General features: G+C 50.0%; 4 protein-coding genes across 8 annotated transcripts in view; 1 reads left to right on the top strand and 3 right to left on the bottom strand.

Moving 5' to 3' along the window:
- The window catches only part of APOA4 (apolipoprotein A4), a 3,472-nt gene extending 2,060 nt beyond the window's left edge, over positions 1-1,412 (bottom strand). The window contains exons 1-2 of the mRNA XM_006912834.1: positions 1,342-1,412; positions 849-975 (exon numbers count right to left, since the gene is read on the bottom strand). Of these exons, the coding sequence (XP_006912896.1) occupies positions 849-975; positions 1,342-1,390 (176 nt within the window). The 5' untranslated portion in view covers positions 1,391-1,412. The remainder of the gene's footprint in view (positions 1-848; positions 976-1,341) is intronic.
- Positions 1,413-7,320: 5,908 nt separating this feature from the next.
- APOC3 (apolipoprotein C3) lies at positions 7,321-8,823 on the top strand. The gene is made up of 3 exons (XM_006912833.1): positions 7,321-7,402; positions 7,539-7,662; positions 8,700-8,823. The coding sequence occupies exons 1-3, from the start codon at positions 7,348-7,350 to the stop codon at positions 8,821-8,823; spliced, it is 303 nt and encodes a 100-aa protein (XP_006912895.1). The 5' UTR covers positions 7,321-7,347.
- A 2,567-nt stretch (positions 8,824-11,390) lies between these two features.
- On the bottom strand, positions 11,391-13,667 carry APOA1 (apolipoprotein A1). The gene is made up of 4 exons (XM_006912788.3): positions 13,324-13,667; positions 13,039-13,090; positions 12,693-12,846; positions 11,391-12,057 (listed from the first exon to the last, which is right to left on the bottom strand). The coding sequence occupies exons 2-4, from the start codon at positions 13,079-13,081 to the stop codon at positions 11,457-11,459; spliced, it is 798 nt and encodes a 265-aa protein (XP_006912850.1). The 5' UTR covers positions 13,082-13,090; positions 13,324-13,667; the 3' UTR covers positions 11,391-11,456.
- Positions 13,668-19,717: 6,050 nt separating this feature from the next.
- SIK3 (SIK family kinase 3) overlaps positions 19,718-24,662 on the bottom strand; it is a 215,824-nt gene continuing 210,879 nt past the window's right edge. For all 5 annotated transcript variants that reach the window (XM_015590132.2, XM_015590133.2, XM_025047456.1 and 2 more), the window contains 4 exons: positions 23,329-23,492; positions 22,294-22,426; positions 21,239-21,408; positions 19,718-19,937 (listed from right to left, as the gene is read on the bottom strand). In XM_015590132.2, the coding sequence (XP_015445618.1) occupies positions 21,251-21,408; positions 22,294-22,426; positions 23,329-23,492 (455 nt within the window). In that variant the 3' untranslated portion in view covers positions 19,718-19,937; positions 21,239-21,250. The remainder of the gene's footprint in view (positions 19,938-21,238; positions 21,409-22,293; positions 22,427-23,328; positions 23,493-24,662) is intronic.

Here is a 24,662-nt window from a genome sequence, read left to right as displayed (position 1 = left end):
TTCTGTAAGTCAACCGCGTAGGTATTCACTTCCCCAAGTTTGTCCTGGAAAAGGGCGCTGCCGGGAAAGGGCACAAGGGGACCACGATTACACTTGTAATTACATGCCAGGACCTCGTCTTCTGCCATAGCACTCACGTTATGCGCACACCTGCTTAGGACAGGTGGAGTGCTCAGGGTTCACCCATCTTTTTCCTGTCGCTTTCCCTGTGGTGGATCATGATTTGAGAGAATGAATGTAATAAACCAAATTATTACATTGAATTTGTATCTCTGGATTTCCCCCTGAGTTCAAGTCACAGTTATCACGTGACCTCGAGCAGATTGCTTTCCTCTATCTGTAAAGAATGGACTTTAAGGTCCTTCCTTGCTGAGGTGTGCTGTGACATTGATCACATTCTCTAATAGAATGTTACTTTCTGGACATCTTCCAGTGTCTTCTAGTGATACAAAGTGCTGGTTTCCTTGCATGCGCCCACCCTCAGAGGCTTCCCAAATATCCCAACTTCCCTTCCCATGACTTCAAGGGCCTGTCCTTCTGGAATGTATTAGAACCCAGCTCGCTCGACAATTCCCTCCCTCCTTTTCTTCCATGATCCTCAGTGGTAAGGTGAGGCTATTTGTCGCATGCTAGAAAACTCAAACAGGAAGACACCTTAGGGATTATTCAGTCCAACCTCCCTGTTTACATATGTGGATCCCATGTCTGGAGACCTCAGGGACACCCGGTGAGTTGGTGGCAGAGCCGTGGGTATCCTAAGTTCAGGTCTCCTGCCTCTGAGCTCAGCCCTTGCCAACACGTTGCATGGCTTTTAAGAAGCCCCACCCTGCAAGCTGTGCCCCTCTTACTTGAGCCGTTGGGTGAGTTCGGACTTCTGGAGTTGTTCCACAGCCTCCTTGGCATTGTTGCTCAGCTGGCTGAAATAGTCCCACACCACAGTAGCAACCTGGTCAGCATTGACTTCCGCCTGAGCACCTGGGTAGGAAACAGAGCAATTCATGAGGACCCGTATCCTTCCTTGACCCCCTGCACCAGCCCTGCACTGCAGACTGGATGATGGTGGGGGAGCCCAACCACCAATTCCCCTTTCAGCTTGTCTAGTTAGAGACCACAGGGGCATATGAAACCTGTATGGCACCCATGCTAGTAGGCCTACTGTTGTGGATGGGCCAGCTCTCCTGTGAGCTGGGTGGCAACTGGGCCACCCCATGCATCCAGCTAGGGACAGACAGGCACTCGGAACTGTCCTCTGGCCTTGGCCCTGGCCTCTTCACCCTAACCCACTCAATGCAGCAGACATATCCTTGCTGAGAACCCTATCCAAAGGCAGCGCCTACTCACCAGTGATAGCCACCAGGGCCAGGGTCAGGACCACAGCCTTCAGGGACATTCTGGGCTCCTCGCTGAGCTGGAAGAGTCACCACACTGGATCCTTCCTGGAATCAGAGGGAGCAGGAGGAGAGGTTCTCAGGTGGCTCACCTGTGCTTCTCTCTGAACTGACTGAAGCTCAGAGCCAGCCAGACATTTAAACACACTCCAGGCTGCCCTCCCCGCTTCGCCTCCCCATGTGACTCCACGCTGGAAGGTGACACGTTCCCAGGAGGCCTCTTGGACTTTCATGACACTAAGACGTGGAAGCTGACAGTAGACTGCGGCTTGGGCAGCAGTCAGAAGCAGCTGTTCTCTGCTCCACCCAGTATGAAAGGGAGAGTGAGGGAGCCATAAGCTGTGGGAGAGACAAGGCCCAGAGAACCCCTGAGCCCAGGACTGATGCCCCAGAGAACTTGTTGGCAGCTCTGGGTCTGTGCCAGGCTTCAGCAGACAAAGTTCACACCTTCTCTGTTTACCCCCGAGGAGAGAGCACCCCCACTCCCAAAACCCCCAATCCTGACTTCATCTCCGAGTACCAGACTGGGACACCCAAGGCCACAGGTGGAGTTAGCAAGGTAAAATCCAGAGTTCTGGTCAGGGTGCAGCCAGGAAGAAGGGAACTTGTGAGCTCTTGGGCAGGGCCCTGTATTGAAAGGGTTAATTGTAGTGTGTTTCATGTCTCACCACTGCCAATTGTGCCACCTGGTCTAGTGATTCAACTTAGCTTAGCTCTGAGCCTGTATCTCTTTTGAAAAATGGAGTTGTTGGGTATATTAAATGAGATGTTTCCTGCGAAGTGAGTTGTACAGTACCCGGCACAGAGTAAGCACTAAAAAGTTATTGTTATTGTTGTTGTTGTTGTTGTTGTTGTTCATAACATTGTTTTTCTGATTTGGACTAAAGCAGGGAGTACAGTAGACTGTTCACCCCTCCAGTGAGTGTGGCAGAGTTAGACCCAACCCTCTGCAGGACATGATGCAGGGTGATGGATGGGCCTGAGGCCTGAGTCCTGTCCACTTCCCCCAGCCACACTCCCTGGGCAGGAGTAGTCAGCTTGTGATGAATCGCAGGACCTGAGGCTGTCGGGGGGCCTCTCAGCTGGGGGTGGGGTGATGGTGGGGGTGTCCAAGAGGTCTTCTACTTGGACTTTGAACGTTTTCTCCAAATAAGGTCACATACACAATCACAAAAAGACATCCCCCCTGTGCTGGACTGTGCCACGTTGCATGACTATGAGATGAAAATCCACTGCACTGCACTGTTGGGTCGATGGGATTCCAATTATCTGCCGTTAGAATAGAACACATTGCGCTAACACTGATTTACCAAGTCTCCATTTTTTCATATAGCAGAAGAGGCTTGATGTCTCTTGGGATGAAGACAGCTAAAAGGCTTCTGTTGTTTGCACCCCTTCTGCAGGGTCCCCACACCACCCATGGTCACCTCCAGTGTCAGGGAGAGCCTCCTCCCTGGAGCAGCCCACACTGTTTTGCAGTAGTTAGGGGTTCCGATTCTGGAGTCAGACTCCCTGGTTTTGCATCTGGACTCCCCACTTACTGTCTGTGTGACCTCGGGCAAGTCTTTTAACCTCGCAGCCTCAGTTGCCTCCTGGGCTATGAGGATTCCATGCGATAATCTGTGTGATGCTGGGAACAGTGTCTGGTGCGTCGTCAGTGCCCATCAAGCATTAGCCATGTGCTACCACTGAAAGACTGACTCCCTGCGGTACAGACCCATTGGCCTTAGTCCTGCTCCCAAATCAGGCACAGTCCAGCTTGGGTGAGCAAAAGTTTGGTGCTCAATGCCACCATCCCTTTCCCTGCTGCCCCCAGGCCAGAGGTGAGGAGGACAGTGAGTCACCTCAGCTGCAGTCTGACCTCCTGGACTTACAATCTGAGCAGCAGGTGACGCCAGCGTGTGACACGTTGAGTTTGCCCGTCTCCCTCACAAGGAAGTACATGCACTGGGAGTGTCTGTGCCCGTTTGAGCGCATCTGAGAGTGTCTGCAGGATGCGAACAGATTCATATAAGTGTGCAGATGTATTAACCGTCTGTAGGCACAAAGCTAAGGCCTGGAGCGAAAGGACTGGTGCAGGCAGTGCATGTACCTGTAGCCGTGGGGAGGCTGTGCTGCCTGCCTCCTGATATTGGGTGGGTGGGATACCATTAATGATGCATGTATTTCCCACAGTCTGTGGGCATGTTTTGTAACAGTCTGTGAACAGATTAGTGCTGGTGGGCGGAGGGTGCGGTGCGGGGAGGTCAGGAGAATGAGAGCTCCATGCCCAGTCTCAGAGGGGGCAAGTGCTGACAGAAAGAGCAGACTCTGCCTTTGCTGGGCCTCCGGTTCTCTTTGGGCCGGGCCCTATGAGCCAAGGGATGGCCACACTGGTAAGCACAAAGGGCCTGTGTAATGTTGGGTGAGTTGCGTCCCTCTTTGAGTTTCATCTCCTTGTTTGTACAACAGATAGACCTAAAGGTCAGTGAGGCAATCAGGCTGATAGTCTTGCATCACCTACAGCTCCCCTCTCGTCCCCCAACAAGCGTCAAACCAGGGGTTAGCCCAGAGATTGGAGTCAGGAGGGGACAGCTCAGGCCCAGTCGGAGACAGGCTCAGCCAGGGACAGGCAAGTCACATGGACACATGTCTCCCCACATGCTCCACACCGAGCCTTGTCCCAGGGCAGAATTACAGAGGGTTGTTCATGTTATGATAGGAAGGATCTGGCTAAAAACTAGGAGGAACTTCCAGCGTGGAGTGACATGGTGAATCGGGGCCTCTGGCTGGGAGGGCTAAATCAGAACTGCCCCCATCCAGCCTAGTGGCAGGGGCAAGGATCACAGAAATTCATGTACAAAGCCTCACTTGGATGCAAGCGGAAGCCAAGAGAGTCACCTCAACCCCAGAGGACCATTTATGGCCCCAGCTGGTCAAGCTTCCCCCTGTCCCTACTGGTTACTCCCTAGAATGGATCTGTGGACCAACCGTAGAGCAGTCTCCTCAGTCTCTCGTTCCAGGGGAGCCAGGTAGGAGGGAGGGAGAGGAGAAAGGAGGGAGAGGCAGCTTAGTCTGGCCACCGAGAGGGCTCCTACCCTACAGAGATCCAGGCTGGAGCTGCTAGGAGGGACACAGGCACTTGAAAGAGATGAGGTCCCAGGCCTCAGGGCATGCCATGATCCACCTGCATGGGCCCACACACCTGGTTTCTCTACCCAGCTCAGGAACACCCTACTGTGTTTCTCTGCTGGCCTCCCTGGACTCCATGGGCACACTGCCATGCAGGAGAAAGAGCACGGGCTCCTCTAGACCTCCACATACATGGAAAAGGAGTTGGAGGTATCAGGGTTAAAGGATCCAGCCATCTTATTCTAGTATGCCCAGCAGGGAGGAATTTGTCCACCAGCCCAGCCTGGACTCTGGATTCCCACTGTGGCCCTCACCTCTGAGGCTGAGGAACAGGCCAGAATAGAAAGGGAAAGTGGGCACAGTTGCCTTCTACCTTCCCCAATGCCCAAATCCTTCAGTGACCTTCTAATCACTTTCCTTCCCTTCCTACCCATAACGAAAATCCACACTCAGAAAGAAATATAAAAAGGATTTTCTCTGATGTATGAGTGGCTGATAAGTCTCCAAGCTGTTTAGTACCAGAGCAGGTGTTTGAAGACCTGGATTCTTGTTTTATCTCTACCACCGATGGACCGTGTGCACTTGGGTACATCTTTACCCCTTGAGCCTTAGGTTTCTTATCGATAAAGTAGAGTTAATGTCTACTTCATAGGAATCTGAATAATTGAATTTTAACAGAAAACAAGGTCTAAGCCAAAGCAATGAATCTCCATTAGAGGAATTTCAAGACTCAGCCATGGATAAAGAATTCTGAGGGTAGGGCCAGGCCATTTTCTCAGGCCTCTGAGTTCACACTGCGGGGTTAGTTACTTCTTCCTGAAAGGGTGGCTGACTGCCAAAATCCCAATTTCTACGTTGGAAGCTCCCTCTACCCGTTGACTCTACTGTCAGGGGAAGGGCAAGGTATTTGAGAGGAAGGGAGAGAGGTTCAGCGAGCCCTCTTCGTGGACCACTAGCTTTCTATATATCTCCTGTACTTTTCACCATAGCTCTGGCATATCAGTATTCTATCTTCATTTTATCGAGGAGAAAATTGAGGCTCTGAGGTGTTAAATCTCTGGCCCTGGGTCATATGAGTAAATGCCAAAGGCATCATTTAAGCCTAGGATTTCTTGGCTCCGATGTCTTAGCACCCAGAAGACAAAGTCCTCTGAACTTGCCATCCAGGCCATGGCTCCCAGTGTGGGTCCAGTGGATATCTTCTCCCGAGAAGGGCCTGAGGTCTCCCTGAACAGCCAATGGCCCCTGCAGAGCTCCTCTGTGCCCTCTTCCCACCAGATTGGCCTCTCCACAGCCGTGGTTCCTTCCAGTTGCCCACCCAGCCAGGGAGGCTATGAGGGCTGCTATTTTCAAGCTGAAGAAACTGCTGCCTGCAGTGAGAGGTACTCAGCGCTGTGAATCGATCACAGCTGCCAGTTTGGGGAAGGCCCCAGCCACTAGCCCAGCTCCCACTCTAGGGAATGTTATCAGTGGGTCCAGAGGGCAAGGTGAAGAGAGGGGAGGAGGGACAGGACAAAGGCCTTGGGCTCAGAGTGGCCTTGGCCTGTTCTCCCACCACCCTCTCACCTGGGGCAGCTCAGGGAGGCCTCTGGGTAAGCAGCACCATATTGAAGCCAGAGATGGAGAAGCTGAGGAGGGTGACTGTGAACTCAACTGTGTCACCCTCCCCACACAAGCCTCTGCCTTTTGTGACTTCACTCTAGACGCCCCAATCCCAATGCCCTGAGTTGCTCCCAAGTCTAAAGAAGCCCATTATCCTTTCAACCCTACTCCCACCCCAGTCCAGGCTGTTTTCAGGACTTGGGGGGTGGGGGGAGGAGGGATCAATGTAAAGGGCTAACGTGGGACCAGAGGCCTCTGGTTTGTCCCCTAAGCCCCTCTCCTATGTCACCAGCTTCTTCCCAAGGAGCCAGGCTGCTCAGAAGGAACAGGGTCTCCCCAGGCTCCACACATCCCCAGTTCCTGAGCCTTCTGGGCTACGGTGATGGTAGGAAGTGGCATGGGCACTCACAGCCTTCCAGAGATTTCCCAACTCTCCCAGCAGGCCTGGCTGCATCTGGCCACCCTGCCTCAGGCCCTATTCTAAACTGATCGGCAGGTGACCTTTGCCCGACTTGCATGCCGCTCTGGGGATAATATAAAACAGGTCAGAACCCTCTTGTCTGCCTACTCAGTTCCTTCCAAGAAGCAGCTGCTCCAGGTAATGCCCCTGCGCAGGGGGAGGTGGGGGACAGGAGAGCAGGATAGAGAGGGCCTGAGGAGGGTCTCTGCTGGCCCAGCCAGCAAAGCCTGGAGAGGAGTTGGCTAGAGCCAAGGAAGACTTAGGGCTCGATGAGTAACCCTGACCCCCGATTGCACACGGGGGAAACTGTGTCCCGTGGAGAGGAGGTCAACCACCCACAGCTACGTGGAGTGTGGTTGCAGACCTGGGACTGAAACTGGCTCCAGTTCTGTTCGCTTTCCCCCCGTTCTGCATGTTTAGGACTGGAAGAAACCTTTAGACACCCCAATCCTATCCCAAAAAAAAATGCCTGGAGAGGGGCAGAAATTCACCCCAAGTCATGCAGCATGTTAGTGGCAGAAACCAGACCAGAACCCAAGTGTCCTGATTCCTAGTCTGGTGGGTTTTCTTCTCCATTCATCCCACTCCTCTCACTCCGTCCAGGTCCCCCTGAGCCTCCATCCGAAAGCCCTTCACCCCTGTGCCAGCGTGGGTACAGTCCTCTCGGCCTGGCTTGACGACTCAGGTTCCACCTTAGGGGCCATACCACTTCCCTGGGGAGGGCCTAAAGGTGGGAGGATTTGGGGCACCACTCACAGGACGCTTCCCTGCAGGAACAAAGGTGCCATGCAGCCCCGGATCCTCCTTGTTGCTGCCCTCCTGGTGCTCCTGGCCTCTGCCCGTAAGCAGCTCACGGAGACTGGGCTGGGGGAACCTTGGGAGGTGGCTTGGTGATCCTGGACACTGACGGAGGCTGAGCAGGAGCCACGGGCTTCCCAGAGGCTGATCCACCCCACTCAGCCCTGCTGTCTTCTCAGGAGCCTTGGAGGCCGAGGATGCCTCCCTTCTGGGCTTCATGCAGGACTACGTGCAGCAAGCCAGCAAGACAGCCCAGGCCGCGCTGACCAGCATACAGGAGTCTCAGGTGGCCCAGCAGGCCAGGTACACTACTCTCACTTCCCCCATCCCGGGCTCCAGCTCCCTCAGCTCCTACCTGCCCCAGACTTGGTGACCGCCCCGGTAGTGGGGCTGTGGCTCTCCTGTACCCAGCCAGGACCTGTGCCTCTCTGAGCCTCCATGTTCTGGTCTACAAAACAAGGGTCCCTCCCAGGGCTTTTTCAGGCTGCCTTGGAGAGATGCCAGAGGTATCTATTTCCTCCTGACCTCTTCTCCCTTTGTCGTCCCTCCCTTTTCCCTCCGGTGCCCTGCGTGGCTCTAAGGAAGGCCACTTTAGCCCTTACTCCCATCTTCCTTTACTAGTAATCTGGCTAGAGGTTTGGCTGGGAGTCTCCATGGTGTTTGTATGTGTGTGTTTCTGCCTCGTTCTAAGCCCTGGGCTCCACGTGAGCAGGAGTCTGTCCTTCCTCTACCACCCTGCCCCTGCCCACTAGTCCTCTCGCCACCTCCACTCCACTGGCACTGGCCGGCATTTACGTAGCAGGGGCATTCACAAACATTCTTAGTCCTCAGAACTAGCTATGGGGTAGCTAATATTTTCCCCATGTGCAGATGGGAAAATCAAGACTCAGAGAGGTTAAGTGACCTGCCGCGATCACACAGCTAATCAATCTTCTGATGATTTTCCAAATGAGAGACTGCTTCCCTCTGCTCCAACCCACTCAAGAGCCACCAAGTTGTGAAACTCTAGTGGGCATCATTTGCCTAGAATAGAATGACAGCCCTGCCCAGTCGGTCCTCTCCAGCTTGCCTCAAACCAGTGGGGACACAAACGTCTGCCCCAATCTGAAGAAACAAGGGCTAGACTTGAGCTAGGGCCCCATCACCACCTTCTGCCTCTCTTCTGCCTGGGTGGAGCTATAGGGGACCCTGCCTGAGGTCTCAGGGGTGTTGCTGGGTGAGGTTGAGAGGGTGGGCGAGAGGCAGTGTGGATATGGTCGGGGGCCCCCGTGGTGGCTGCTGCTCACAGACGAGCTCTCACCCCCACCTCTTTTGCTCCCCCTTACTGATTTAACCCCTAGGGGCTGGATGACCGATGGCTTCAGCTCCCTGAAAGACTACTGGAGCACGCTTAAGGACAAGTTCTCCGAGTTCTGGGATTCGACCCCTGAACCCACACCAGCTTCACCCTCTTTGGTCGCCTGAGACTTCGACTGACCAGGTCTGCCTGCCTATTCATCCTGCTGGCTCCTTGGGTCCTGCAGCCTTCAGAGCTGCCCCCGAAGTTCGCTTGAAAGAGACAGCATTCTCAGTGCCTTCCCACTCCAACCCCCAGACCTGCCCCCCGCCCCAGGCATGCTGTCCTCCCAATAAAGCTGGACGAGAAGCACCGTGCCGTGAGTGGGACATCCCATGGGTGCCATGTGTGTTTGGACGTGGGCATGTTTGGGATGTTCTGTGGGCGTGCGCTGGACTGACTCCCACTCGGGCAGGCCTGGGGCCAGTGCCTTACCCACTTCTTAGTGCCTGGGTGGTGTCTGAGCCTGAGTTTCTTCATCTAAAAGGCAGGAATAACCCTACCACGTACCCTGCCTGCCTTGACAGGTTTACGTGGAGGAGCAAACAGGATGATAGGTTTGACACTATTTTGATAAACTGTCAAACGCTGTACAACATGATGTGAGAATGTATTCTGTGCCAGGCACTGTGCCCGGCATTTTTATGTCATCGTGAGAGATGTGATTATATGTGTTCATCAAAATTATGCGGCTGACTTGAACTACCTGGGTCATCTGGTCATCTCAACCACACTCAAGGGAAGGAGGCCTCTGGCATAGTGGTTGGAATAAGATACAACTAGGCTCTGGTTTTGGCTCCATCACGTTATAGCAACCTGTTTCTTATCTGTAAAGTGGGCACAATAATACTCCCTTCTTTATAGGTTTGTTGAATGAATGAGTGAAATGAGAGTGTAGCACCTGGTACATCAAAGGTACCTGGGAAATTGTTGTCATCGTCGCTATAGGCTGAGCTGATTCTTGGGACCAGGATTGAAGTGGGGAGCCAGTGTCCTGGGAACTAAGAAGGAATGCAAGGTTACCCACAGAGGCTGCTTCGCTCATGTCCCCACTACCCAACAGATGATCACATCAGAGAATTCCAGGCTCAGAAAAGTGAAAGCACCTACCCAATGTCACGGAGTCAGCAAACGGCAGAGCCGGACCTCTGTCTTTATTTTGCTCAGCTGACACAGAAATAAAGCTTAGTTACTCTTGTGCCAGGTGTCGGAGAGCTACCTGACGGAGCTTGGTGGTGTTCCCACATCCAGCCCCACTCAGAGATGTCTGCTCTCTTTGGAAATCCACTTGGGCTTCTCTTCTGGCCCAATTGTCAAAGGACCCCAGCACCCACACCTGTGAAATGTTCTCACCTAAATCTGGGCTTAATACCTGTTGTTGTAGCTCAGGATGGTTAGCAGCTAAAAAGCCTGCTTCTTTATCCAAGAGTTGTTAAGAAACACTAGAGATGGAGGAGGTGTGATTATCAGTGGCCTGCACCAAGGGACAAAAGCTCCTGAAGGGACAGGGTAGGGAAGGTTCCGTGAAGGCACTGCCCACATCTTTGAAGATCTGTGAAGCCACGTGCACAGGAGGCTATAAGTACCTGAGTGTGAAGAAGGACTGGCTATGAACAGGGATGTACACAAGAATTTGCGTGCAAACGTGCACACCCCAACAAACTTGAGAGCCTGGCCACACACTTGTTTTGTTTTGTTTCGTTTTAAATAACCCTGAATGCCCGGGGAAAAATGGGTCTGAAAAGGGCAACCTAGCCCATCCTGCTCTTCAACTTTGGCAAATGATTTCCCATCTCCAAGCTTCAGCTTATTCATCCGTACCATGGTTTTAACGGCTGTCTACCCAGAATTTTGGGAAGGACGCAGTGAAATGATGGATGTTGAAAGCATCTTGAAAATAGAATGTGCTACTTTCCTGTGAGAGGTGGTGATTATTTTTTCTGACTCAGGCTAGCGCTCACAGAAAGAAGCGGGGGCAGGGCTTGGAGCTCCATGGGTGGGCTGGCTGGCTCGCACAGCTGTGCCTAAGGACACAGAGGCTGTTTCTGCGTAGGGTAGGAGTGTGAGTGGCAGGCTGCCCGTGTGAAAAAATAAAAAGGAAGTGTTTGTTTAAGCATTATTGAATTAATAAGGGAGGAAAGAGCAAGAGCCACGGTCTTCATTTGAATCTGCCCAAATCCTTCAAGTTCCACTGGTTCCTTGAGGGCCACCCCTGCCATCCCAGAGGCAGAGAGCTGGGAGAAGCTCCTGCCTTCTGTCTATGGGAACACCTCTGGGGACCCACTTCTCCCAGCAAAGCCAACCCTGCCTCCGGACTCTCCTCAGACAGGGCTGCAGCATTTATTGTTTAAGGCTCTTTCAGGACACTTAGCATTGGATTATCTGTCGCTTTGCCTGGAACTCTATTATTCCTTCCTGTTACCCCTTTGGAAAGAGTCATACTACCTCACTCCTAAGCAGCCAGATCCTAGCAGCTCCTCCAACATTGACTAAGACCCTGAGAGGCCCATGTTCAGAGTTGAGCTCAGACTGGAAAATAAACAGGGCCCTTGCCCAGGCTTCCCCAGATGTTTCCTCCAATGGCTCTGAGTCCATACCATTTTTCCGAGATTTTTTTTTTTTTTTGAGAACTTTTTATTGCTTAAAAATCATAATTGAAGCTTCAAAAAACATACAACCCAATACATATGTCCCGCTTTGGAAACGTTTATTCCAAGAAACCGAATGATGCAAAGGGGAGTCCCAGCGGGCGACGGGTGGCTCACTGGGTGGTCAGCTTCTTGGTGGCCTCATCGATGGCGGTCAGGACGCTGACCTTGAAGCTCTCCCACACAGGCAGCAGGCCCTGGCGGAGGTCCTCCAGGGCTGGCTTAGCCTTCTCTCCGAGCGCTCGCAGCTGCTCGCTGGCTTTGCTGTGGTACTCAGATAGGACGCTGCCGCTGTCCTTGAGCATCTGCAGCCGGCTAGCCAGGCGCTGGCGCAGCTCTTCGCTGTAGGGGTTCAGCTGCTGGCGAAGCGCGTCCACGTGAGTGCGCGCGCGGTCGCGGAACTCCTCGCCCAGCGGGCTCAGCTTCTCCTGCAGCTCCTGGAGCTTCTGGCTCGCGCCCTCGTGGAGCTCCTTGCCCAGCGGCTCCACCTTCTGGCGGTAGAGATCCACCTCCTCCTGCCACTTCTGTCGAAACTCGTCTAGGTAGGGCTTCACCTTCTCCTTCATCGCCTCCAGATCCTTGTCCATCCCCTGCCTCAGCACCTCTGTCTCCTTTTCCAGGTTATCCCAGAACTCCTGGCTAACCGGGCCCAGCTGTTCACGAAGCTTGGTGACCGTGGTGCTCAAGGTGTCCCAGTTTTCCAGGAGTTTCATGCTAGAAGTGGGGAGAGAAAGGGCCTCAGAGGGGACCTCCCAAGCACCCTGGACACCCCGGAGCTGCAGGCCCAGCGCCGCAGCTTACCTGTGGTGAGACCTGGACAACATCTGCCCCTGAACATGCAGTAGCTGTGGGTCAGACCAGGGCCTGGCCTTTTCCACACACTGTGGCACCTAATGCACCCCCCACCCCGCCCTCCACCACATCCCATTGTACAGGTGGACTGAAGAGCTAGTGAGAGACAGCTGGGTTTGGTATCCAGTCTCATCTGTCCCCAAAGCTGGGCCGTTTAAGGACCTCATCTCTATGCTTCCAGACCATTCTCTGCCCTGAAGACAGCCATCCCTGTGGCTGGAGGGCAGCAGAGAAAGGAGTTAAGAATGGCAAGGGTCTCGTTGCACTCGTAAGCAGAACGTGGAGCTGTGATTACTCACTGGGCAGTGCTGGTCTGTTGCTTGCTACCCGTCCCAGCCTTCTATACGGCCCATCAAATAGCAGGTGGGGATTCGATCGATCTGGCTACATCTTCCTACAGGCCTTACTGTCCTTTAGACCAGCAGTCCCTGCCCCGGACCCCGGCCCCAGACCCCAGACCCCAGACACCCCAGACTGGGTCCGGGCTGGGTCCTTACTTTAGCTGTTTTCCCAAGGCGGAGGCTTCAAACTGGGCCACATAGTCTCTGCCGCTGTCTTTCAGTGAGTCCACATACACGGTGGCTAAATCCTTCACTCGATCCCACTGTGTCTGAGGTTCATCTCGCTGCCAGAAATGCCCTGCCTGGCTCCCTAGGGGTGAGAAGGGAGACTCAGATCAGGCCAGCTCTGGGCAAGATTGGAGCTGAAAGGCCAGGCTTGAAGGCAGGAGAGGGGGCAGGGGCTAGTGAGAGATCCTGCTCCTTATGCCCAGGCAGGTAGACTGCAGGGGTTTAGGGAGAAGGACCTCCCGATGGTTGGCTTCCTAGGTTGGGGGACACCTACCCGTGAGGAAGAGCACGGCCAAGGTCAGTACCACAGCTTTCATCTTGGTGACCTGGAGGAGAAGAGGGGCCTGGCTGAGTGGGTGGGCCTCTGGCATGGAGGAACTCTGTATTCCCCCACTCATTCCAGGCAGGAGAGGAGGAAGAAGGTCTTGGAGTGAGAGATGGCCTCAGGTACCCAGAGCTCCAGCATGAGGCAGAGTCTGGAGTCACTATCCCAGAGTCTGAGATTCAAATGCTAGAGCTTGAGAAGCCAGAGGAGCTTGGGGCAGGAAGCAGCACTTACCTGGAGTGAGCACTTTCAGCGGTGGCTGAGCAGTAGCTCTCCCTGGGCCTATTTATGTCTCCAGCAGGGGCTGGGCTGGGAAGGTGATAAGTCCAGCCCAGGCTTTGCCACTGCTCACTGGTCCCGGCTGAGATGTGGAACCTAGAGTTCAAGGATCAGCTCTGTCCCTGGGGCCGGGCAAATAGAGTGGGCAAACAGGAAGCTGCGGGGGCTGCAGGGCCAGGGATCAAGAGTTCAAGAATGGGTGAGACAGGGTGGGTGCAGACTTGCAGGTCCCCAGGGTGGGGGGTCAGCTGAACCCATCCCTTTCTCCCTGGTGGGAAGTGTGTTCCAAGCCATTGTCCATTGTGCTTCCCAGCTGGGGAGAGGAGGGAAGGAAGAAAAATCCACAAACTGGCCAGGCAAGGCAGGCACTCCTTAGGAGATGCTCCCCTCACATTCCAGGGAGATGATTTCACATCTCCCCCTTCCTCCCCCCTTCTCCCGCCCCCACAAGGGCAAGACAGCTCTCCCACCAGCACTCTGTTGAATCTCTAATCCCAACAGGTTCACCACATCTCCTTCCAGACCCCTGCAGAACTCTGAAACCCTTAACCAAAGGGAACCTGTGGTGCTAGGGAGCTGCCTGGGGAGAGTGGAGAGTGTTCAGTGGCTCCCAGACTTTGAGATTTCAGAGACCTCTAATATTTCCAAATTCTAGAGACCAACACAGAGTTGCCAACTTTTTTTTGGGTAACACCAAAATAGGACTTAATTTCAGAATAAAGGACAGTCACTTAAAATCGAATACATATATCTTTGTATGGTTCATATTTGATCACACATGGGTGAGCCCTGAGGGATCACTGATGTGGGAAAAATGCATTTGGTCCAGAGGTAGCAGGAGAACTACCTTCTCATTTTATTTTGCCTCCAACTCGCAAAATCCTGGATGAGGATGGTGAGCCAGTTATGTAATCTCTCTGAGCCTTGGTTTTCTATCAGTAAAGTGGAGACGAGAATGGCTAGGTTTGTTGGAGGCCCCCATGAGATCCTGTAAATGTAAAGTGCTGTGTGTTTGTTGGTATTTGCAGCACCATTTTGTAAGGTTTCTCCTGAAAGGTCCAGGACCTCCAACACCAGGTCACTGACAGGACCTGAGTCATGGAACTTCTTTATGTCCAAGCTGGAGGAACTTTGAGATCAACTACTCCAGCCTCCTCCCACCCTGTCTTACAGATGAGGAAACTGGAGACAGCGAAAGGAATTTGCCCAGTGTCTTTGATCTTCCAGGGCATTGGAAGAAGGACTGAACTTAGAACCTAGGTCTCTGGACTTGGGACCCCAGGCAGAAATGTGCCGTGCACCACCTGCCCAAGAAATTCCCTCATGAGCCTGGTGCCACTATCTGCCAGATTCTGGAATGGTGGGGCTCCAGGCTTCTCCCATTGTAGCCAGTCTCATGCCTTTCACCTCAGTGAAGAAAGGTTTAGAGCCAGACACTTATTATCTGTGTGACCCTGGGCAAGTTACAGAACCTCCCCACAAATCAGTTTCTTATCTGTTAAATGAAGATAATTGTAGAATATGCCAACTCCTAGAAGTACACGAGGGTTATATGTCTGGCAGGCAGAATAATGGTCCGCCAAAGATGTCCATGTCCTGCTCCTTGGAACCTGTAAACTTACATGGCAAAAGGGACTTTGCAGATGTGATTATAAGGACCTTGAGATGGGGTAGTTATTCTGGGTTATTTGGGTGAGCCCATTGTCATCACAAACATCCTTAAATATACAAAAAGGAGGCAAGAGAGGCAGTCAGAGAAGATGAGAGGTTGGAAGCAGAGGTCAGAGTGATGTGATTGCTGGAAGGAGGCCATGAGCCAAGGAATGTGGGCAGCCTCTGAAGCTGGATGAAGCGAAGAAACAGATGACCCCCTAGAGCCTCCAGAAGAAACACAGTTCTGCTGACACCCTGATTTTAGCCTCATGTGACCCATTTTGGACTTTTGACCTGCAGAACTGTATTGTAAGATAATATATTTGTATTGTTTTAAGCATTAAATTCGAACAAGTATGGCAAAACTGAAAGGTACCTGGCACTTAGTACACAGTAACTATTCTGTGTCCCAGAATCCCAGTCTCTGGCATTTTACCCCCTCACTCCCACTGATCACACCTGCATGGTCATACCTGAGCTAAGACCTTGGCTTCAGGCAGCAGAAGTAGGGGAAGGCAGAGAATCCTTCCTCTGTGTGGCCCTGACTTGCAGACGCTGAGATGTGAGATCTCTGTTCAGGAATTCTCACCTTCCTGGCTCTGGCCTTTGAAGGCACTGGGCTGGGGAGTGCTATTTGACAGCATCTTACCAAGCAGGAAGGTTCCTTTTTAAATAAACTTATTCACTAGTATGTCTACTCCATTTCACTAAGTTATTTGGATTAAACTAGCCCAAGCCCCTCATTACTAATACTGTGGAGAGGAAGGAATCTTTCTGGACAGAAGCCTAAGGGAAACGCCACCACCACCAACAAACTAGGTGCATCTCAGAATCAGACCTGTCATTGTTAGAGGATCAAGTGCCCATGGATTAGATTAGCTGCTTAGTGGGTGCAGGGCCCACCAATATAAGTCCTTTGTCCTATAACCCTCTTCTGATCTTGGGAGTCTCCAGAATAACTGTTTTTGAAGTAGGCCACCAAGTGGCTGGCCCTGGGTCCCCTGACACATGTGGGAGTGCTACTGGCTGACTACAGGAGTGGATTTTGCTCATTTCACAATTTATGTCCCAATGTCATACTGGTCAGTCTGTACTGGGAGGACTTCGTCCCGTTAGGCCTGGCACATAACAGACACTCAACAAATATTTGTTCAATGAGTGACACTGGCATACTAAAGGGAGGGTCACTAGAGTGGTAAAGGGACCCCTGAAAGAATGGGCCTTGGGAGGAGACAAAAAACTCTTGAGCTCAGCTCTGTATCATAGACTCTACTCAGAACATTTAATCTGAGAGCATGTGGTGGATCAGAATGGAGTTCAGGAGGTTTGGATTGAGTAGGGAGAGAGGAACCCCCGCTGTCATTATGTCCTTTTTGGCAATTTTGTTACAGCTTTTGGTGATGAGAGCCCCAATTTAGACCCCAGGGCAGGGTATTGTAACCAACAAAATGCAAGATTCTCTCCTGCCCTTCTACTTAGGAGATAGGTGATGACAGAGCTTATCGGTGACCAGCGTGAGTGGAGGTTTGGCTCCTTGGGAGGCACACCAGCCTTCAGAATTCTTGACCTTTGCAGTCGGAGTGGGGTGGGGGCTCCTACAAAGTCAGAAAGGTCAGCAAGGATCTGTCAGCATGGCTTCTGTTTTCTAGAGCTCAGATCTCTGGGTCTACATCCAAGAGGCAATGCCAATTCCTCTGTGTTCATCCCAAAAGCACCCTGGCCGACTTCAGGAGGGCGTGGCCTCTATTCCAAAAAGTTGTGACAAGTTGCTGGAAGGCATCTGGGTAAATCACTGATTGGTTTCAGAGACACCCGGCCTTCCATGGGAGTGTTTATAAACTCAGATGATTTTTGGAAGACCCTGCTTGAGAAGGCTCTTTTCTGTTCTAAACAGGCCCACCGTGACTTTCTCGTCTACCAAGGACTCGAAAGCTTTTTTAAGTTCCCTTTCAATCTTCTTTCTAGAGAATCAGTTATTTCCAGCTTCAGTAATCTTTATTCATAGAAGACCTTCAATCAGCTATCTCTTAGCCATGCCTGGGGTCTTGCTGGAAATTCTACCCTGCCCTTGGTAGTTCGGTTATGGAAAAGGGAAAATGGTAGGAAAAGTCCCCTTTCTATCCTAACAGTGGGCTGACTGGGGTCATTTCATAAAGGCCCCAGGTCTTTGAGGACCTTCTACTCCTTCAAAAATACCCTCTCAAGGAATGTTTTCCACCTGACTCAGCAAACTCAAATGCTCCCTCCTGAGGGGGCAGAGTCCAAGCTGGGTGCGTGGGGCCAAGTATGGAGATGAGTTCAGGCTTCTAGAGAATGCTAGTTTTACAAGGTGGAGTGAGATAATGCACTGCTCGAAGCTGCACCCTGTGCTTGGTAGACTTCTTTAGCCTCCACCCGTGTGGATGCTTCTCCCAACTAGACTCTGAACCACAAGGCAAATAATACAGCAACAGAAGATGGTAATCAGGTTTTTATTTTCACAATCCCCTACTGTCCAATTAAGTTACTAAGCTGTAAGTGCCCACAAAAAAGGGACTAAAGGTCTTACTGCAACTTGGGTCCGGAGATTTTTTTTAATCCTTTTTTAGTTCAACATAAACGAGAAAGCAAAAAATACTTCTGACATTTTCAAAGGACAGAAATAGGAAAGTATATTCATATACATTCAACATATACTGAGCATATTGGTTACTACAATACAAAGCAATGATTTTTTTAAAAGTGTAGTTCGCAAGATGGCACGGTTAACAGGCTCACTGGCTTCCCTCTCGGTGGTCACTGGAGGGTGGCAGCTGCTGTCCCGTCAATTCAGTCCCATGTAAACAGGACAGGCTGGGGGGTGGGGGGCCAGTATGGGGCACTGGACTCGGACCCCAAAGAAGTCAAACTGTTCAGGCTTTCTTGGTAGCCTCCTTCTGGTGAGTAGTCGGTGGCCCCACCAAGTGGAGGGGAGACTGGAAACCATGAAAACCTGGGAAATATTCCAAGAAAGGTTCTTGCACTGCAGAAACCCATCGAGGGATATCGGGTCCAAGAGCTGAGCTGCCAATATCAGTGAGAAGGACAAGCTGCATGGGGATCCTGTCAGCAACATCAGGATGGCCATGCTGGGCACCCGCTTTCTTCTGTGCAAATTCAGGATGAAAGACTGGGAGGGGACTGGAGACCTTTAACTCTCCTTTCCCAGAAAAAAGGATCAAGAGTCAGAATATTTAACATCTCTTTCTTGTTTTGAAGATTAAAGGAGATAACCTAGATCCTTCGTCAGCCCCCAGCCTGCAGAGAAGACTTTGGTTTCTAACAGTGAAGAAAAATAATGACACAAACAATAGCTATTGCATATGCACTGCTTCAACTAGGGAAAGGAGACCACTACGTCTGTCACCGGCACAAGTAAGAACTGTTCACAATTACAATTGTAAATAAAATACTTTGAACAAAAGGTGCAAGTCACAATTCAAATAGAACAGAATCTGGTTAAACATTTCTCTTTTAAACAAAAATTACTTTTGTTTAATTAATTAATTAATAATAATAATAATATCAACATTTACCAAAAACAAGTCTTACATGATCAAGAATTAAAATAGGGAAGAGGAAAAGGGTAAGAGAGAGGCAGGGCCCAAGACAGCCTCCTAGTCTTCTTGCCTGTGACAAAGAGGCTGAAAGGGAAAAGTGTGTGTTTGTGTGTGTGTGTATGTGTGTGTGTATGTGTGTGTGTGTGTGTGTATACATATGTGCATATATATATACATATATACACACAACACACAACAACATATATAGAATATGGAGAAAAAAATCCTTTTTATAGCATAATATAAATGAGAATGTAGTTGACACAAAAGCATAGTGTACTACTGTTGGATGTTCATGAGTAGAACCAGCTGTGTGTGTGTATGTGTGTGTGTGTGTATACATATGTGCATATATATATACACATATATACACACACACACAACACATATATAGAATATGGAGAAAAAAATCCTTTTTATAGCATAATATAAATGAGAATGTAGTTGACACAAAAGCATAGTGTACTACTGTTGGATGTTCATGAGTAGAACCAGCAGGATGGTAAAGGACTCTGACTTTCCAGGTTACCGGAGGGGAACTGAGTTACACACCAAAGAAAAGGCTCACACTGAGATATTCTAACCAGCACCCCATCAACTTCAGGTCACTCCCAGCCTCCACACTAACATTTTGATATGATCTTGGCTGGACCAAATTATGTTTTTCAGTAGATGCCAGTAGTAAAGACCTCCCCAAGTTCTAGGCTTGGTGTTTCTCCTTTGGCTCTCCAAGTGCCAGAGGCCACCATCCTTTCCTTTCTGTTTTCCCAGCCACTAAGATTCCAGAGGATGTTATCCTTTAGTTTTTGCTCCTGTGGAAGAGCAATGCAGAGGACTGGAAGGTGCTCTGTGGATGGAGGCTAGGGAGGGGAGTGGCTCTGGGTCTCCTGGCCTCCCCGTATTCTAACTGCTTTGCTTTTCTGTCTCAAAAAAGGAAAGGAAGGAAGGGAGGGAGGGAGGAAGGAAAGGAAAAGAAAAGAAAGGAAAGGAAGAAAGAGAAAAAAGAAAGAGAAGCAAAGTAAAAAAAAAAAAAAAATTAAAAGCTCCAAACCCAAATCCAAACCCAACCAAACCAAACCACCAACTGCAATACACCAAATACACTTTCACAAAAGGTGGCAAACGTGGATTTCCTGTTTATTTCCTTGGTGATTTGGTCATACAAGCAAACGTGGCAACACCCCTCAGAACCCAAAAGAACAGCACATTGATGAACCAAATGTGATGAAAGGAGCCTCGACATTCTGGGTGGAGAGAGACACAATAGCAATTTGGCGCAATGCTGCTAGATACTGTTGGTTTAAAGTCAACCTTTTCATTTCCGAGCTATATGCAAACCTGCAACAGAGCAGACAGCGAAGAATTAGTATGAAAAGAGAAAGACTCAATCAGTCGATTGGAAACTTTTTCAAAAAAAGCCCTGATTTTTTTCTTTTTGTAATGCAAGTACCTAACTTAAACTTTGATTGTTGAGGCATCCATTTCAAAGAGGCATCTACTTCAAAGACTATCTTGAATAAACATATTGGCAGCCAAACAACTAGATAAGGAGCAGGTCCCCTCCCCCAACTGAGACTCCTTTGTTTTAGAGATCTTGGTTGATTTCACTAACTGACCATTTGGGCTACTTATTTGTTTTCTCTTCCCGTGCTTGAAATTCCTGCCATTCTATGTTTTAAATTCACAAATAGTGAGGCCAGGAAACCCCATGCCTCCACCCTTGACCCCAATAAAAGCAGAACTTCAGGCCTGTGCATAAGCTTAGTCTTTCTCTCTCTGCCTGAGATCTTGCTGTGTGACCTTTTCAGTTCTTGCGAATAATAAACCTGCATCCCAGGCGTGCTCTTTCCAGTTCTTGCGAATAATAAACCTGCATCTTTTCAGTTTCCCGATGGTTACTGCTGAAGGGTGCCTTACAATCGTAGTAAGAACCACAAAGACTGGTCCAGCCACAGCATTGGTTATTAATAGGCTAAGACCAGTAAAAAACAGACTGGTTCACTTTACCTCGGGTATTTTAAAAAGTCTGCCATATTGAGACTCTAATTCGGATTTGCCAGACAGATGAACTTTCATCAAGTCTTTTCTGTCAGAGTTTTCAAAGAACCAATACTACCTATTATATTCGTTTAGGCATTACTCCAGCCAAACTGGCCAATTTTCTGGTTTTCTACCACTGGCCTCTCATCACCTACCTATTTCTCCTGTCTAGAATATACTGCTCCTTGCAGCACAACCTTAAAACATATGGCTGGATGTGTTTTCTTCCTAGGCTTTATCCTTCAGGACTGAGTTCAAGGACTGCCTCTGATTCTTATTATCCTGACCCCAGAGGTGCCCTGATCTTCCGAGCCTGTAGTGCACTTACCGTCTCTGTGAAGGCTGTTACAGCACCTATGAGACATGTGTCTTATCCCCCATAATTAAACCAAGTGACTATGGCCAGCAATTTCTTCTGTATGCTCCGACCCATACCCCAAAACAACTAACACAATGCTTAATGACAGAGCAGGGAGATGGGAAGATCATGAGGGAAACAGTGGTGTTGTGGAGTTCACAGGAAACGACTCCCTTGATGGGATCAGGGTCCTGGCACTGGGCCAAAGGGCTGTGGAGGCCCCGGCCCGGATAACACTTACTCTCAGCTCCTGTTACACGCCTGCCTGTTCCATGCTGAAGGTGACCTCAGGATGCTTGTAGCTGAGCAGTATGTCTGTCATACACGTTGATGGGTAGCAAGAGGAGTTCAAATGCTGGCCACCATCAGTCAGGTCTGGGTGCTCATGACCTCCTAGGCTCTCCCTGCATTCTGCAAGACCAGAAAGAACATATGAGACTTGCAGGGAGCTGGGGTGGTAGGTGGGCAAGAGCGAGAGAGGAGGAAGAGAGAGATGTCTGAGCACCCACAGCCTGACTCCCAGCCCTAAATTCTAGCTCATTAGCAGGCCCTCAGGGTGTTTAGTGACTGGGCGCTGGAGACCAGGATTCTTCCTGTGGTCTCTTGAGTGTTCGTTTTTCCCCTTTCCTTTACTGTCTCCCACTGTCAAGCCCTACCAACAACTATAGTGTAGGAGAAGACAGAAAACCCTGTTCCTCCGGACAGACTTCCCTCTTTAATGGAGAAGACAATTTTGCTGCTAGTTTGCTGATTACTGGGCACTCTCTGTGATCTAGGCATTGTGCTAAGTACTTTAAACTCACTAAGCCAACTGATGCTCACAACACTATCTAGATTATAGGCTCTATTGCTTCTGCAACTTTATACAGGACACTGGAGTTCAGAAAGGCTAAGTGCCTTGCCCATGCAGCCTGAAAAGGGCAGAAGCAGGATTCGCTGCAGACCTGTCTATTCCAAGGCCTGTGCTTTGTATCTATTATGATACTCTCCCTTTACTGGTTCTAAGGAAAGGCAGACATATTCCTATGGACACAGTGCCCTTAATAGTTATTAAAGGAGTATCATAACAAAGCATACAAAAAGAAATGTAATACCCTTGCATTCAACCAGAAGATGTATTCCTTTATGCACTCATGCTGGGTGGAAAAGAAGTAGGGAAGAGTTTTGTGTCCAGAACCCGTTGGTGATGCTGCGAGCGACATCCCATGAACTCTTTATACAGAAAAGAGGAGCAGTGAAGATGGAAGTGGGGCTCCAGGAACTTTTCTGGGGTGCCCCATGTGTAAGGCCCCTTACCCTCATTTTCCCCATCCTGAAACTGTTGGCTCCCCATGAGTGAGGACTGACTGAGAACTGCATCTGACATCCGAGCAGAACTAAGTGCTTTCCCAGCCACGAGACTCATTCCTGGCAAATTATCTAGCTGCACCTGCAGGAAACAATTAGGAAAAGAAGTAAGGATACCACAGAACGTGCCACTCACAGGTGACCGGCACAGACAGCTGTTCCCTCTAAAAGAGCCCAGGCAATGGGCAGCCTCAGGCACCACTCCCAAGCAGTATCACCCAGATTCCCTCTTCGGTGCCATATGAGGGGGAATGCTGAACAGTGACAGTGTGGGAAGCTATCGCAGCTTCCCTCTATGGAGCAGGTGGGGTGGGAGAGGGTATGGTGGATCTCAGCTGGTGGACAAACACCCTTGACAGCTATATGGCCTTCCAAAACCAGGTTTCTGACCTATCCCCATCAACAGGAACAATCTGTCTTAGGACAGCACAGTCTAAGAGAACTCTCTGGGAGGATGGAAATGTCCACTGCCCTGTCCGATATGGAGTCGCTAGCCACAAGTGGCTCTTGAGCACCTGAAACATGACTAGTGTGACTGAAGGACTGCACGTTAATTTCCATGTGGCTCACTGCTACCTCATTAGACAGTGCTGCCCCAGGAAAGCGGAGCTTTGCTGAGCCAGGTTAGCTCCCGTTATCTGAGTGAGTTCAACGCAGCTGCCAGAAAACCAACCGAGAGCCTCATGGTTCATTTTCTGGGGTTTGAGACTGTTTGGGGAGAAGTTTAATATTAAGACTAGAGGAAATAGATGGCAACTACTCTTGATTCCTCAGTCTAAAATTTGGAGTATAGATTCTGAGATTCTACTGGAGTTAAGGGCTGGTCTGTTAGGGTGATTCAAAGACACACTCCTTAGTTCACAGAGGTGCTAGACTCTGGATGAAAACTGTAGGAACAGATGCTACCTCACATTACTAAGTTCTGATTTCAAGGATGGGATTGGTTGAATTCTACTTCTGAGAAGTTGAAGGGGACCAACATACATAAGCATCGTCGCTGTTCTGAATTGTGTGGTGTCTCTGGAGAGTCCGGGGCCTGTGGTGCTCATTGACTGAGGGGCGTGCTGTATACCCAAGTCCATTGTGATCTGGCAGCTCCAGTGCTTGTCGTGTAGAACTTCTATCCATGCAGTTCCCTATGACAGACTCTGAGGAGACAGAGCAAAATAGGGTCAGCAGACCTAGATTTTCTCCCAGCACTATCAATGCCTATCAAACAAATGTCTTGCAAAGGACAATGAACAATGGTAAGGACCACATGTGCACTATCTACTAATCCTGTCACTGGTGATGGTGCTTAGAAGAGCCTGGACCAGCCTGCCAACCCTAAGACCTATAGCAAACATGAGCCTCCTTATGGAGGGATCCTACCCTTAGGAGAAAAATCTCACATATTGGCCGTTGGCTGGATCACACCAAACCTTTTCTTTTTTGTTCATTTCTCTGTTGACTTGACAGTGCTATGTTCCCAAACCTAGATGTACATAAGAATCATTCTTGAAACTTTCAGGAACCTCTAGCCTTGGAGTATGGCCTCCATGCTGTGGATGCCTTCTCTCTTCTTCCTTGGCTTCTACCTCAGTGTACCACCCTAGCCCTCTCCTCTGCTTCTCAAACTGCTGCTTCCAACTCCTTCCATGGCTCCTCCACTCTTTGCATTTCTATCCTTGACCTTCTCTCTCCCCACACATACTTTGGCAATATCATCTATTTTCATGGTTTCACTTATATTGCTTCTATATGAAGAATCACTGAAACACTCTTTAAGTTCCAGATCCATAGCTCCAACTATTTTCCAGATATCTTTTTAATGGATATCCAACGAACATCTAACAGTTAACATACCTAATTCCAAACTCATCAACTTCTCCCACAACCAGATCCTCCTTCAGAGATCCTTATTTTGGTGCCCATTTTCCTAATCTAGGTACGAGCTCTTAGGGTCCTTTACTTCTTACTTCTTTACTCCTGGTTCCGCATCACCATAGGTCTAAAGAATCTACCTCTGCAATGTTGGTCATTTTAGTCCCTTTCTTTCCAATCTTACTGCTCTGTTAAAGCCTTATTACCTCTTGCCTGGATTACTACAATAACCTCTTAACCATCGCTCCACCACTATCCTACGAAGATTAATTTTTCTATAGGGTAGTCCAAACACCTGATTTTCATAACAATTTCCCAGCTTATCTTATAATTAGTACCTCATACTACTCTTCCCCATATTCTAAACACTAGTCAAATGGGACCACGTAACTCCGCACCCATTCACAATTTTATGCATTTGCCCTTGTTATCCCCTCTCCATGGAATCGTCTGTT

The sequence above is a fragment of the Pteropus alecto genome, unplaced genomic scaffold (assembly GCF_000325575.1).
Source record: "Pteropus alecto unplaced genomic scaffold, ASM32557v1 scaffold224, whole genome shotgun sequence".
Classification (NCBI taxonomy): Eukaryota; Metazoa; Chordata; class Mammalia; order Chiroptera; family Pteropodidae; genus Pteropus; species Pteropus alecto.
Note: the sequence above shows the minus strand (reverse complement) of the source record. Positions and strands in the feature narration are given on the sequence as shown.

Coding starts and splice junctions, on each gene's coding strand:
- APOC3 (XM_006912833.1), top strand. CDS start 7,348: ATGCAGCCCCGGATCCTCCTTGTTGCTGCCCTCCTGGTGCTCCTGGCC. Junction 7,403..7,538: donor GGTGCTCCTGGCCTCTGCCC/GTAAGCAGCTCA, acceptor CTGTCTTCTCAG/GAGCCTTGGAGGCCGAGGAT. Junction 7,663..8,699: donor CAGGTGGCCCAGCAGGCCAG/GTACACTACTCT, acceptor TTTAACCCCTAG/GGGCTGGATGACCGATGGCT.
- APOA1 (XM_006912788.3), bottom strand. CDS start 13,081: ATGAAAGCTGTGGTACTGACCTTGGCCGTGCTCTTCCTCACGG. Junction 12,847..13,038: donor GGCCGTGCTCTTCCTCACGG/GTAGGTGTCCCC, acceptor TCTCACCCCTAG/GGAGCCAGGCAGGGCATTTC. Junction 12,058..12,692: donor GCCTTGGGAAAACAGCTAAA/GTAAGGACCCAG, acceptor CCCCACTTCTAG/CATGAAACTCCTGGAAAACT.